At 41.2% G+C, this 16,220-nt stretch overlaps 1 protein-coding gene across 5 annotated transcripts in view; it reads left to right on the plus strand.

The window, feature by feature from the left end:
* Positions 1–16,220, plus strand: part of USO1 (USO1 vesicle transport factor) — a 1,866,649-nt gene that overhangs the window by 1,562,479 nt on the left and 287,950 nt on the right. For all 5 annotated transcript variants that reach the window (XM_044061107.1, XM_044061108.1, XM_044061110.1 and 2 more), the window contains one exon: positions 2,017–2,180. In XM_044061107.1, coding sequence (XP_043917042.1) covers positions 2,017–2,180 — 164 coding nt within the window. The remainder of the gene's footprint in view (positions 1–2,016; positions 2,181–16,220) is intronic.

The raw sequence follows: 16,220 nt of genomic DNA on the forward strand, positions 1-16,220 counted from the left end.
TTGGAATTCAGCCCCATACATTTTTATTTTCATACCAGCATATGCAAGGTAGAGTATTAAAGGCCTTGCTGTAGTCAGCCACTGCACTCATAGATACTCCTTATGCCCAAGCTCGTTGTTAACACAGTCATAAAACTAAATCAAGCTGACTTGACAAGATGTCTTTTTAGATTAGCCATTCCATGTGCTTCTTGCCAGAGAATTTATATTCAGGAACCACATCAGTTTGCCATGCATAAATCTTCTGAATGAGCTTTCCTAAAGTGGAAAAGTGGCTTGTTAAATACCTGGCTCATTTTTGGACCCGCCTGTGTGCAATGTTAGATCAAAGTCCCAGAAACTTTAGGAGAATTAGTGTTAGCTGTGTGCAAGGGGCCCATTGCCACAGTAACACAATGATTAGACTCTCAGAGAGGTTCCCCGAGGGGATGGTTTGTGCATCAGGCTTCTTCTGCTGTTCATACTGGGCTTCTTCTACTGTTCATACTAGTGATGGACTACAGGTCAGGGGAAACAAATCATCCACACAGCTACATGCAGATGATGTGACATTACAAACAGACTAAACAGAACTTCAGCAAAACTTCAGGGAGTGGAATGCAAGACCGAAGGCTCATGAGATGAAACTGAGTACAGACAAGACAATTGTCATGGCAGCAAATGAAGTAAATCAAAATAAGCAGAAAATTGAGATAGAAGAGAAAATAGTGGAACAGGTTAACCAGTCCAGTCATCTAGGAGTGATGGTTGAGAAGAATGGAAAGTTGAATGAGAAATCAAAGCTAGAATCAGAGGTCCTGCAGCCAAATGGCACAAAGTGTTGGAGAAGTGCATAACAGACAAATGCCAAAGAAAGTGAAAAGTAGGGTATACAAAATAGTGGCATAACTAGTACTTCTTATGGTGCAGAAACCTGGGCAGTGAAGGGAGCTAAAAGTGATGGAGAGCTTGTGCCAGAGATGGGGTGGTAGGATGCATACTGTGGGACAGATGTGAAAATGACTCCAGTGCAGAAGCAAAAGTAGCTCTGTATCCGAGAAGAGCAGGTTACATTGGTTGGGCATACATCTAGGAAAATAGGTAAAAGTTTGGGAGAGACCAGAAGAAGGTAAGAGGAAGCAAGGGCATCCACCAAAGAGATGGATGGATTGGATTGCATGAGACAAGACGTATGACAATCGGGCATGACTGTTGAAGGTAGGAGCATGGCACTGATTGAAAGAGTTGATGACAGTTAACACAACATCCCAACCCCATGTAGAAAAGGGAAACTGGGTGGATGATTATGGTGAATTAAACTTGATCAGTGATCCAGAGTGTCAAGGTTCAAGTATTTTTTGAAGCATAACTTTTTTTAATGCTGTTCTTTTGGACTTTGACCATAAGCATTCTAAGTGATACTGCAGTTCATCAGAGCTGTGTTTTTGGGAGCATGTAGGTGTAGTCTCTCTTTCCTGTGCCCGAGTTCTTGGCGCGCTATGTTAGGGGAGAAAGATTACTTCAGCGCTTTGTTGTGTTCATGCTACATTGTGTTCTTGGGTTGTGAAACAAAAGATTTAGGAACCTGTGTGTGTATCTATATCTCTCTCTATATATAAATATATATAATATACATACATCCACATGCATACATGTGTGTGTGTATATATATATATATATATATATATATATATATATATAGCGAGAGAGAGAGGTACACTTATATATATATATATATATATATATATATATATATATATATATATATATATGTATGTATGTATGTATGCATCCAAAACCCCTACATATGTATGTTTGATATGATTTTTTTTGTCCAGTCTGACTTTGGGTTGGTAATACTGGCATGGTCTCTGCTGGGCAACCACAGTTATCCCTCTGCATTTATTGGTGACTGTACCAACCGTAAAGTGAGTGACTTAGTAAATTTATGTTATTCAAAAAAAATGAATTCTATGAACTTTCTGCATAATGCCTTTTACTGGATAATATATTACCTGTATCATTTTTTCCATCCAGGAAAGGACAGTCATCACCATAATTCCCACAATGAAACAGTACAAGTAAATGGTATCCAGTCAGAAGAGGTGTGTTCACTAAGAGAGCAGGTTGAAGATTTAAAAAAGCAAACAGAGATACTTAAAGGACAACTAGAAGAACGGGATTATGTGATCGAAAGCCTGGTAAGAAGTAAAGAGTCAACTTTATTAGGTCCTTTCATACTGTTTTTTGATGGAAATCAGTACATTTATTAAAACATCAAAAATAAGAGCAGCATATAAAATTACCATCTTTGGCTGTGTGGCTAAAACTTCCTTTGTATGTATTTCAGCTTGGTACTAACTACATGCATTATATATAGTCAATAGTCAGGTGAATATTTTTAGAAATTATGCAGTTCAGAATGCAAAATGACAAGAGAGACTTGTTTTCATATATTGTGTAGGTTAAAATCCAAGCCTGCCGTCCACTAATACTCAAGATCTATGCCGAAACTCCACTGCCTGGTTCATCTTCTATTTTTGTGTATAGCTGTGCTATCAAGATTTGCTGTGTTTTTCAATCCATAGAGAGTACACTTTTATGAAATTACTCTAATTTATTTAGTGCCTCTTGCAGCTTACTCATCTCTTTTTAAAATATATTCATTACCTCATCCCATTTTAAATGGTGTCCTGAGTTTACAATCAGTAATAGAAAAGATAAAACACAGTAACAGTTCCATTTTGTTGTTATGCAGTATATATGTGTTCTTTTTAACACATTTTATTAACTGTAGCAGTACAAAAATGCTAAATTCTTACCTGACATTAGTCTACTTGTATTGTTCCCTCAAATTCCATGTATTACTATAAATTTTGCTCCTTCTTTTTTAAGCATCCTACCCTCCAGTTCTTTATCTCCTTTATAAAATTTATTATGACTGTTACAGTTAGTTTAGTTTTTGAGTTACCTGTTTTTAATTTCTTTTCAGCCAGTAGCACTAAATGTATTAAAGCCTTTATTGTGTCTAGGGAGTTCTGATCATGGTTAGGTACTGGGGTAGCTGTTCTTGTGAGGAATTTTAACTCTAGCTAATTTTACTTTCATGGATGAGAATCAGATCCTGTGTTTTATATCTGTGAGGTAAACACTTTAACCATTATACCAACTTCCATCCCCTCAAATGAGTATCATATTTTTGTCACTCATCTACGTCATCAAGACAAGCATCTAAATTTACAGGCTTTTTGCATTGGCTGGCAATCAGACCTAAATCATCTGCTTGTAGGGCAGCTATGTTCAACATCATTATGCTGCAAAGTTTGTAGTCTTTAATTAACTATATCACAGAATTCTACCACACAAGATTATTAGGTAAATATTAGGAATTCAGTCTGCAAACTGTTACATGCCAAGCCAATAATCACACAGAGTGATCAAAAGTGAGAATTGCATCAGATGCACAAGGTACATGTTTTAACCATTAAGCCAGCCCCATATTCATGCTCAAAAAGAATAATTTTCTTCTTTTTTTTACAAACATTTGCTCCTCCAGCATTTCCACCAAAGTACTCTGAAGAGAATTTTTAAAATCTACCAGTGCATTAAATTACAAAAAATGTTCCCAGTTACCTCACCCTTCCCCATCATACCTTCAGTATTTAAGTAGGTAAATGCCTTTGAGTCAAAACTGACTCATAGCAGCTCTGTGGATAGGCCCATAGAGTTCTCATGGCATATTATGGATGTAGAATGCAGGCTTTTCTTCCGTGCAGATACTGCAGCTCCCAGTTGTGCCCCAGCCAGGTTTTGAACCCAAATCTACAAGTTGGTAATCCTGTGCCATAATCTCTAAGCTTTCAGGCTGGGGTAGCATCTATTTACTTGAAAAAAAAATCCTCTGAAGCCTGCTTGGGAAATAAAAATAACTATGCAAACACTTCCATGTAAAAGTCCTAAACCCTCTGGACTTTGCATTCTTGGGAGACTTACATAATGTTCTTCGTGTTTCACTGTTGCAGTCATCACATTTGGGTCATCCTGCCAGGGGTAGCCCTCAATCAGCCCGAATACCAGAGATGTAGTATTTCTGCATCGGTTGCTGTTGCTTCAGGACTGACATCAGGTCGTCAGTGGTATAAAAACAGGCAGCCGACACCATTACATCAGTCTTTCTTGCCATGGTGCCCGAAGCAGAAGCAGTTCACACGAGTGCCGGTTGGCCACTCCCTGAGTTTTACAGTACTACAGAATCCCTGATTCACACAAATTTCTCTTCAAAAATCCTACTGCTTACCCAGAGGTCATCTCCCAAGGACCTAAAGGAATAAAAGCAGCTACAGCTAAGAATCCCACCCCCTCGGATAGGGATTCCCAAGCTTTAGACAGATGGGGTAAAAAAGTATACAACTCTGCAACTCTTGCTATTAGAGCATTAAATTGTCAGTTTCACATGCTGAAATACTAGCAACATACTATGGAACTTATTAAGCAAAAATTATCTACCTTCCCTGACTATGCAGAAAATAAAAAAATTACAGGAGCTTATGCATTCTGCAAGCCAAGTCAACAAGCATACTCTGCAATGTGGGTTTGACGCTCTAGAAGCATCTTGCAGGGCAGCAGTCACAGGTTCTGTACTTAGAAGTCATGCCTGGCTTAAGGAGCAGACCTTTCCAGACCATGTCAAATCAAAATTATTGGAAGCACCTCTGAACAAAGACAATCTGTTTGGGCCCAAAGCAGAAGGGGTTTTAAAAAAGTTGAAAGAAAAAGCTAAGGCTATACAGACAGTCAATGATTTTTTGCAAGTGCAGCCTCAAAGATTCAGTAGGCATTGCCCCTCAAAACATTGGTCCTTTCCAGCCCCCTCAAGGCCACCTCAAACTAGACCTAGGGGAAACAGACCCCCCAGACTACAATCTCAGGGTATGCAGATATTTAAGCAATGGTGTGCCTCCACTTCTAAAACAGAGAGTGCTAAGCCACCTCCTTATGGAAAGAATTCACAATGACTTCTCAACTCCTCCCCTCACCTCTGCCCATTTGCTCGTGCCCCTAGGAGGAAAACTTGCCCACCATGCAAAAAACTGGACCTCCGTCACCAACGATTGATGGGTCCTCAACATAGTATCCCAGGGGTACAAATTCTATTTCCACACACTGCCAACCCCAAAAGGGTTCCCAGACCTTCCTCCAAAGCAGTGGGCAGAGGTACAAAACCAAGTTCAGTCCCTGCTCATCATAAGGGCCATTCAGCCTGTTCTGCAGAACAGATAGGCCAAAGTTTTTATTCCAGACTTTTCCTGGTACCCAGAAAAGAGGGCACCTGATGCCCAATCTTAGATCTTTCCATTCTAAACACATTCCTGGTGGTACCAAAATTCAAAATGCTCACCCTACAGCAGCTTCTCTCCCTATGCTGTCCAAAGATGCCTGGTTAGCCACCCTAGACCTAAAGGTGGCCTATCTGCACATCCCCATCAGGGATGCCTGCAGAAAATACCTACGTTTCAAGGCAGGATCTATGCATTATCAGTTCCCTGCACTTCCCTTTGGCTTATCCACTGCTCCCAGAATTTCCACAAAATGCCTGGCTCCAGCCATTGACTATTGCAGACAGAGAAATATTCAGATTTACCCCTACTTGGACGATTGCCTGATTCAGGCAGACAGGAAAAGCTGTTGCAGCACCTGACATTTGTAAAGGACCTTCTACCCTCCCTGGGGTACACTATCAACAAAAAAAAATCCAAACTAATCCCCAGTCAAAAAATTGTATTCCTGGGAGCAGGCTTGGACATAGTATCCCAGATGGCATTCCTTACTCCAGAAAAACAAGCCTATCTGACAGGCTACTTCTCTCAAATGGCCACTTGAACCCAGCTATCCGCAAGGAAAATCTTGCATGTCCTATGGTTCATGGCCTCGTGCATTCTACTAATTCCATATGCCAGACTGCATATGAGGAAACTTCAGTGGTACTTAAAAAGTCTTTGATGCCAACATTCTCAGGACCTGGAAACTATCATAACTGATACCTTGTCTAAGGACAGAGTTAATTTGGTGGGCAGCAGCATGCAACCACAACAAGGGGCTTTCCTTTACACAAACCCACACTGCCCAGACCCTAACCACAGACGCATCAGAGTATGCCTAGGGTGCATATCTGGATGGCAGGTGCATTCAGGGCTACTGGAGTCCAAATCAAATTCATCTGCACATCAACCAAAAAGAGATTCTAGCTGTTCAGCATGCTCTGACAGCTTTCAGATCCCTACCCTCTCCGGGACCTCTACTAATCAAAACCAACAACACCACAGTGATGTGGTACATCAACAAGCAGGGGGGAACCCACTTTTACCCACTTTGTAGGCTAGCCATGACCCTGTGGAACGCGGCCTTAGCCATGCATATTCACCTGCAAGCTCAATTCCTGTCAGGCAACCAAAACTCTCTGGCAGACAACTTAAGCAGGAATCTCCTAGACCCACACGAGTGGCAATTAAACCACAACACCTTCAGCCTTGTGACCCAGAAATGGGGTACCCCAAAGGTGGACCTATTTGCCTCCCCCTACAACCACCAGCTCAGCAAATTCTGCACCAGGGAACCTCACAGCAAGTCCTGGAAAGTGGATGCCCTATCCTTCCAGTGGGCAAACCTCTCAATCTATACATTTCCCCCTCTACCTCTTCTTACAAGAGTATTACTCAAGATAAGGGAGGAAAGACCAAGGGCAATCCTGATTGTCCCAGACTGGCCATGCCAACACTGGTATCCACTACTGTGCAGTCTGTCACCATTGCCTCCATGTCACCTACCCCAGATCCCAACTCTCCTGACTCAGCAGGAGGGTCAGTTCTTGCATCCGCAATTGCAGGCCCTGAACCTTGCAGCCTGGCTTATTCCTTGACTTCTCCTCCAGTGGCCAGCCTAAGCAAGCAGGTACTGGATGTCATACGTTAATCCAGACGACCCAGTAAAAGAAAATCCTGTGCTGACAAGTGGAAAAGTTGTTGTTCCTGGATCCACATTAAAGGACCAGATCCAACACAGCCCTCCTTACCTCCCAACCTGGATTACCTAGCAGATGTACTTCACAGGGGCCTATCCTTCTCTTCCATTAAGATCCATGCCTCTACCATCTCTGCTCATTACAGCACTGTGCCACCTCTCTTCCCGCACCCTGTCATCAAGCAGTTCCTGAGAGGGGCTAACAACTTAAGGCCACCAAGAACAGCCCCTACCCCTGCTTGGGACCTTAACTTTGTGTTGGAAAAGCTTACGCTACCCCCCTTTGAGCCTACAGCATCAGCAGAGTTAAAATTCCTCTCTTGGAAAACAGCCTTGCTTCTGGCCATCACTTCAGCTAGAAGAGTGTCTGAGCTACAAGCACTTATGGCTGTGGAACCCTTTATTATTTAACATGCTGACAGGATCTCCCTCAGGACCAACCCCACTTTCATGCCTAAAGTGGTGTCCAGTGTGGCTCTCAACCAATCTATTCATTTGCCCACCTTTTTCCCTAATCCTCAAAATAAGGGGGGAAAGGATCCTGCACTCTTTAGATGTTCACAGACAGCTCAGATTCTACCTGGATAGGACTAAGCCCTTCAGGAAATCTGACCAGTTAAAGGATCCTGCACTCTTTAGATGTGCACAGACAGCTCAGATTCTACCTGGATAGGACTAAGCCCTTTAGGAAATCTGACCAGTTATCAGTCAGCTTTGCACCAGGGGCAGAGGGCAAGGCCATATCTAAACAAACCATCTCCAAATGGATCGTGCACTGTATCCATTTCTGTTACAAACACCATGGGAAACTACCCCCTCAGGGGGTCAGAACTCATTCCACTAGGGCAACTTCAACCTCTACAACCTTTCTCAGAGGAGTCCTTACCAGGGACATTCTAGAAGCTACAACTTGGAGTTCTGTTCATACCTTCACCAAGCATTACCACCTGCCTATCTTTTCAAAATCCATGGCAGGCTTTGCAACCCCAGTCCTGCAGGGCATACTAGCCAGCCCCAACTCTTCTTGACTGCCTCCACCCGTTCCTCAACTTTGGGAATCAACCCAAGTGTGATGACTGCAACAGTGAAACATGAAGAACATGGTACAGTTGTGTACACTTACCATAAATGTAGATATTCGAGTGTATTCACTGTTGCAGTCCTGGTTTCCTACCCTCTAGCCCCCTTCTCTCTCTCTCTCTCTCGCTCTTTCTTTCTCTCTTCCTCACTCCTTACGGGGCTATTGGTATTTACTTTTTAGTGGTAGTGTTTTTCCACCATAACTTAGCTCTCTATTTGGGGGCTCCTGACATTTGGTGCAAGAAAAACTGATCTAATGGCGTCGGCTGCCTGTTTTTATATCACTGACGACCTGACGTCAGTCCTGAAGTGACAGTAACCAATGCAGAAATACTACGTCTCTGGTATTCGGACTGACTGAGGGCTACTCCTGGCAGGATAACCCGTGTGTGATTACTACAACAGTGAATACACTTGAACATCTACATTTATGGTAAGTGTACACAACTGTACTTTTCTTCTCATTCTTTCTTTGTAATTTCCTTTTTAATTCTCTTTTCCCAATCTTTTATAACCTCCCCATATTGATTCTTATAGTTATCTTGCAGTATTTTATAAGCCCTACTGTTTATCCCCTGTTAATGGCAGTTTCTGTTCTACACTCAGTTACTGTACCAGAGCTGGCCTTTTGCTTAGCATTCAGCTATTCCTTTTTCTTTGCCTATACTCAATCAATCCCAGATGGAGAAAGCAGTCATTAACCTGCAGTTTAGACTTCTCCTTAGCCTCATCCCACTCTGTTACCTATTGCTAATTTCCTCTAGCTCCCTCTTGCCACGTTTCTATACCCCTGTTTGCAGTCATCCGTATTTGTAAAATCTCCTTTCTCCATTCCTGTGCTGGCATAATTCTTAGCTGCATGGTTGTTCTGCTTAAGGACTTGTATCCAAACTCCTAGTCTGTCTCTCTGACTCCATTCCAGTTTCTTATCCCTTTCCACAATGATTTATAACCACCTGCTTGAGTTATGTATATAAACCTTAACTGTGTAGCTTTAAAGTTGCCCTTTAAATCAAGTAACCTTAAATAACCTTGTTCTATGGAAAGAGTCAACTTTGTCCCACTTAACTCTTGCAACCCACACCAGTAAAGTCCTTTGACTCTTTTATCATCATCCACAACCTCTCCATTGATAAAATACATATGATCTGTATATGAGGCTAAAGACATTTTCTCTACTTGTATCTGGTTATCCATATCCATAACCAAGAACTGCTTCTTATGTTTTATATTACCTTTTGTTTACTCTCTCCATATATCCCTAGCTGCCATAACAAAATTTGTTTAATCCATACATGTAACTACTTCATCTTATGTCCCCATAAGATGAGTATTGCGTAACCAATAGTGAGACACATGTATGTTCCACTCACCAGGCTGGACAAGGAGAAGGTCACAGTCAGCTGCCTGTCTGGTGCCGGGATTCGTCATCTCACGCATGCACTCAGATTTCTCGACAACAAGTACCGTTATGACTCTGTCATAGTTCATGTTGGTATGAGTGACCTGAGACGTACCTCACTGGACTATATTAACAGAGACTTGGTTGAGCTCTGAGTAATGTGTCCCAAGCAGGTATGTCCCTAGCCTTGAGCAGCATACTACCCTCACCTAGAATGATGCCACAGTATAAACCAAAATTGATTGATTTCAGTAATTGGGTTAGTTTTTGGTGTCATTCAAAGGGGATCCAGTTCCTGTCTGCCTGGGAAGCCATGGTCGATAAACCTCATTGCTTTACCAGAGATGGTTTGCACCTGTCACCTCTAGGCTTTTGGCTGCTGGCAAAGGCTCTTACCTCTTCCATAGTGCCGTTTTTAGGCAAGGTCTCAACAGAATTACCAGTGTGAAATTAACCAATCTGAACATAATAAGGGTCATGCTGCTAAATGCTAGGAGTTTAAACCAAAAACTGCACTCTCTGGAAGCGCTTCTAACATTAGAAGTTGTAGATATCTGTGCAGTCACAGAAACCTGGTTTAAGGCCTCAGAGAGTACTCTGGCCCTTCAGGACTGCAATGCCTTTCACACCTTTAGACCGCAAAATATATGTGTGAAAACTAAAGGAGGCAGTGTTTCAATCTATATTAGAGATAAATTCGCCTCCCGTCTAGTTAGATTTCACAACTCCATGGAGTTACTCCAGGTCCAAGTTACGGTGGGTAAGACCCCCATTCAAGTCCTAGACAGTTGTAGAGCTCCCTGCATGGGTCACGACAGCCATGAAGCCTACTTAACCAAACTGAAGACAATACAGGTTTTACCGAACACACTGGTTATGTGGGATTTCAATTATCCCACCATAGGTTCATAGGTTCATAGATTAGTACTAGGCTAACTGCCCTTGTGAGCCATTTTAAGCCTAGCCAATTATCCCCTGTGAGATTCAAACCCTGTACCTTGTGTTTGTAAGGCAGACACCTTAACCATTAGGCCACCCTCCCAACCCCTCAACTGGCAAATATACTCTAGCCCAAACTCACTAGCACAAAAGTTCCTTGACTTTGTGAATTAAAATGCCCTGGAACAAATTGTTCATACCCCCAACAAGAGGAATAAACATTCTAGACCTTTTCCTCACCAACATGTCAAACATGTGCAGTGCTGCAACTGTTGGACCCTCATTACTTAAAACTGACCACAAATCATTCACCTTCAAAGTGACACTAACACTAGAACTCACAAAGAGTGAAATCAGACTAAAAAACGTCACCAAAGCAAACTATACCCTCCTAGGTGAAGGTATAAATGCATTCCAAGCCCCACCTCAAGCTGAAAGTGGTAACTATGCCAAAGCTTACACTAAAGTCCTGTACAATCGCTTGTGTAAGTGTATAAATTTGGCTGTACCAGAAAAAATCAAAGCCAGAGCCCCAAGCAAAAGCAAGCTGCCATGGTGGGCATCCAGCATCAACAAACTCTACAGTAAATGCAAAAATTTGCTGGCCAAGAAAACAAAGGCAAGGCTCCAACAATGGAAAAGCACCCTGCTCAGCCTCAACAGGCAAATCCTCCAAGAGCGTTTTTGAGAGAACCCTAGCAAGTGCTGCCAAGGATAATCATAAGGCTTTTTACAGCTATGTACATAACCTAAAGGGTAGGACCCAAGCATGTGCAGAACTAGTGGCCAATGGTATCACACACACTGACCCCACAGAGATAGCAAACCTGCTAGCAGATAGGTTTGGAGACAATTTCACTCCCTTATCCCTTTTTAACTTGCACCAAGTCCTCCCCCAAACTTCCCCACCACCTTACATATCTGAAGAGCAGGTCCTCAAAGCCATGTCCAAGTCAAAAAACATAGCCTCAGTGGAACCAGATGATACCCCAGGCTGTCTTCTAAACAGGCTAAAACACGAACTAGCATCACCACTAAGTACCTTTTTCAGTCATAGCCTAACCAAAGGCTTTGTTACTGCAGAATGGAGAACAGTTACAGTTATTCTCCTTCACAAAGGTAACCTAGCAACAGACCCAGGGAATTATAGACCCATAAGCCTGACCAACCTCATCTGTAAGGTCATGGAATGTATCATTGTGGACTTCATAAATGAAGACATAAGTGACATCCAAACCTTGGATCCTACCAAATTCGGCTTTGTGAAGGGCAGATCCTGCCTGCTAAATCTGGTGGATTTCTTTGAAAGTGTTTCCAAGGCCATTGATGAGGGCAGATATGTGCACACAACATACCTCAACTTGGCAAGGGCTTTCGACACAATCCCACATTCAGGCATTATCGATACACTTACCAAACTGAATGTAAACCCCTTCGTTGTAAGATGGGTTGCCAACTGGCTTACAAACTGGACACATTATCAAAGTAATTGACTCCATATCATCCAGCAGACCTGTTACCAGTAGGTTACCACAGGGCTCATTGCTGGGTCCCCTACTGTTTGGTATATACTTCTCAGACATTGAGATCAAAACTAAGGGGTTGTGGCTGGCCGGTTTGCAGACAACTGCAAACTAGGTGCAATCATTGAATCCCCAGATGATGTCAGTATATTCCAGGAGGGTCTCACTCAGACCAACGACTGGTGTACTAGTCACGGTCTCAAACTAAATGCAAAAAAATGCATCTTCATTCCCTTCGGCACAAACTGTGTCACTTCACACTATCAGATCAACAACAATACCCTAAGTACCCATAAAGTGGTAAGGGATCTGGGATCACAAGTTGACTGCAACCTTAACTTTGACCACCATGTGTCTACTGTAGTAAGGAAAGCTTTCCACGTAGCACACTTGATTAGTAAAAGTATCACCTTGAGGGTAAAAGAGGTTATAACCCCCTTATACTCTACACTTATCTCGGTCATAATTGAGTATAATGCCCCATTCGGCATGTATTGTATGAAGCACCTGCAGCAATTAGAGAGGCCTTAGAGATATGTAACAAAGAAGATCAAGGGCCTCCAGCATATGCTTTACACTGACTGACTAAAATCCCTGTCACTATACTCCATATTGTATAGACTAAGGAGAGATTTATGCCTGGCCTACAGAGCAATCCAAGACCCAAACCTAATGAACATACTGCGTATCCGTAAATCAAATAGGTATAGGGCTACCTGTTCCAAGTACTTGAATATCGCCTGTGACTTAAATAGGACATGCTGGAGGGACATATTTATCTCCCAGCGACTGCCACATCTTTGGAGCAGGCTACCAGTTCATGCGAAAGAAAGCAGCTCTATGACTCTGTTCAAGGAGAACCTGGATAAGTGAATGGGGCACTGTATGTTCTTACCAGGGATAGTGCCCACAGCCTTCCTGGACATGGGCAGTCATCACTAAATGCAATCCTGGGTACTGACTAGCACTTCTGTGGTATTACATTGATGGGTAGCCTAGTAATCTCCTATGATCCTATGTTTGGATGCATAGTTTACTGCTTTGGTTTATATTCATTTATTTTTTATTCCAAAAAGACTTGTAACTGTCTCAAAATGTTCCACAACACTGACATTTCCTTTTCTACATCTATCAAGTACAAATTATTATATTCAAATAAAGCTAACATTTCTTGATTGCCATACCAGTGAGGCACTTGAACTTGTGATTTCCTTATTTTCATGAGTAACAGTTCTGAGCATAAAGCACATAACAAAGGGGAAAAAATATATCCCTGCCTGGATTTTCTGTTCAGACCTAGCTTGCCAGACAGCAACTCTTACATTTTAATTCTTTCCTCTGACCCTTCATATCCTTTGTATTTAACTTCTATTCAGTCAGAGAATGCGAATGCACTACTTCCTTACTCGTAAAATCCCAGCTGACTCTGTTGAATGTTTTCTCTGCATTAAGCCCCTCCATCAATGGCAGCATTTTCGTATACTCTGCTTTCCTCTGGATCATCATTGTTCATAGGTTCATAGATGTGCTCTAGAATAATGACCACTGGGGCATGTTTAAGTTTAACCATACATCCCAAATCTCTTGACAAGTTCTGGTACCCTTGGTAATATAAGCAGGGGCTTGGGAGATGAAACATTCGCAAGATAACATAGCTTATAACCATTGTTTAAAATTGAAACGTTTCTCTCTAAAGCCATATCTGAAGGTATTTATCCTATTTGGGTAATACAGCCACCACAGCTTTCTTCCAAGATGTTGGTACTTCCCCTCCTTTTAAATATTGTTAAACAAAATCTTCCAGATTTTTATCGCTTTCTTCCTTTGTACCTTTCAAACTTCAACAGGAATACTGTCTGTTCCTGGAGACCTTTGTCTTGATTGATTATCTCATGTCTTCCTATCCTGGCTATTCATTCTTGAGCCTCATTTTCCTCTAAACTTGGCATAATTAAGTCTTACATAAATATTACTTTTGTTCCTTTTCATGGTTTCTCCACTCTTCTGTTGTATAACATTTCCAAAATTATCACTAATATTTCTATAGGTTCTTTGGCTATAGACTAAGTTTGGCTGCAATCTTTTCTACTTTATCACTTAAGTTGTTTTGATAAAAGTTTTTCACTGTTTAGTTACTATCTACAATAGTTGTTTAACAGCAACCTTTCTGAAATGATGGATATTATCCAAATGCTCCCCGTTTTTCCGTTCACACACTGAATTAGCTTTTGACCTTGTTCTATATGATTCCCCTTTTGCAGTACTTTGTCAACCTCTATAAATTATTCTTATTACCTCTTTCCTATCTCTGTCTTATTTCTACCCTGTTTTAATCTCCTTTTTCATTTTATCTCACTTACTAATCTTCCCTATTAAGTATTTTTTATCTCCCTTAATTATTGAATTATTTCCACTTTCCATTCTTAAATTTCTTTCTTTGTAACAGGTTAAGAAGGAAAGGACCGGTGTCTCATTTACATCATTGCTCTGCATCTTTATCTTAGTTTTTATTGGTGCATAATCTGATAGTTATTGAAATGGTATCAGTTTCCAACTAAATACACATGCTGCTGTGAAATATAATATTAGTCCATAGTTATTTTATCTTAAGGAATAGCGTGTAAATTATGTTGAGTCCCTGCAACCGAATTCACATCTTCCACATCAGATGTTCTGTTGTATGTCAAAATCTTACCTGTGTTATATTTTCCCATCTAGGTACCCCAATACATCCTTAATATTGCAAATCAGGTCCCAAACCCTACTCATAAATCACATTCCCTGCCGAAGGCTTATTTCTCTCCCAGATTTCCCAATATCCATAGTAGCAGTTCATGTTGAATATAAATAATATGCCATTGTGATCCTTTTTCCCTGCCAAATAACCTTTTGCCAGTATGATTTGTCTTTTTTCCCTGTATTATTTCTGTTGGAGCCTTTCTCACTATCAGCATTTATTAATATGTTGCCCCTATGTTCTGCTGAGCATCCATCCTGAAATCCTTTCTTTGTCAGATTCACTTGCTCATTTCTATCCTGATGTGTCTTCTGTAACATTGCTATTTGCACTATGCACTTTTTAATATAATTCAGTACTCTGCTTGTTGTCTGTAGCTGTAAACCCATTTACATTTCATATTGATGTTGACAGAGCAGATAAAAAGCTGCTGCTGCAGCTACTACATGACAATACTTTCGAATATATGTTTCCAGCTTGCAGCATACATCCACTTTCTAATGTTTGGCAGGCTAATCTTGTTTGTAGTTGCTGCTTCTTTCTCTGTTTGAACCCATGTCAAATTTTCACAGAGCGTTTGCTTCAGTAAATACACTCATGATGCAAAAAACTAAATATGTTTTCAAAATCTCCATCCCCTTTTAAACTTATAGCAAATACACAAAACTATGTTCACTTTCCAAAAATTATGTTCATCCTTCCAAATAGGGGTGTTTACTCAAAATTAGCATCTGCAACCACAGCTATTACCTATTCTTAAGTTAAGGCTAGTGGTCCTAAAGAGCATATTAGAGCATGTAATGTTCAACACATAGATCATTGTTGCAGTAGCCTTAGCTATATCGGTCCTTCCCCATCATGCTTGCCATTTTTTTTTAAGTTTAAAAGTGTCTTCCACATGCCCAATCATCAGAAGTTCTAGAGGAACTCCATATAAAGAAAGTTAGGGTGCCAAATACCTCAAAAAATGTTTGTGCTGCTGAATAACAATCCTTCTGTTAGCTCTGAGGAGCTGCTGGTTGGATAGCAATGGGCTGGGCAGACATATCCCATTGTGGAAAACTTGTGTTGCTCTATCTGAAATATGTTGTTTTGCTAGGAAACATTTTATTTTAGGACTGTCGTATTTCTAATGCAGTGTTGTGTAAATTTTAGTCAGATTTTGTGTAATTTTGTATTTGGGGCTGAATACTGTGCTCATTTGTTACCCAGTCATCCAGGCTGTATTACCAGACTATCGCTCTACATGGTTTTAACTTCCCCTGTTCAGAAGAAGAAAGTTGTCAGGGAGTCTGAGTGTCAGGCCAGCTGCTGCTATTCCTCAGCCACTGGTGGGTGACTGCTGTAGCCACAGCTTCCTTAGACCACCCTTCGTTTTCCTCTGGTCCCCTTGGTGTAGGAGATGCTAAACAGTTTACTGCTTCTAATGCCATTCCCTCTGGTAAGAATGGGAAAACATTAGTTAAGGTGAAGAAAATCTATGCTTCTAGAACTTTAACATTCAGGATTTTGAATGGTCAAGTTCATGCTTTAAACTTTTTAC

This window comes from Protopterus annectens, chromosome 2.part0 (assembly GCF_019279795.1).
Source record: "Protopterus annectens isolate FY-2018-M chromosome 2.part0, PAN1.0, whole genome shotgun sequence".
NCBI classification, from domain to species: Eukaryota; Metazoa; Chordata; order Ceratodontiformes; family Protopteridae; genus Protopterus; species Protopterus annectens.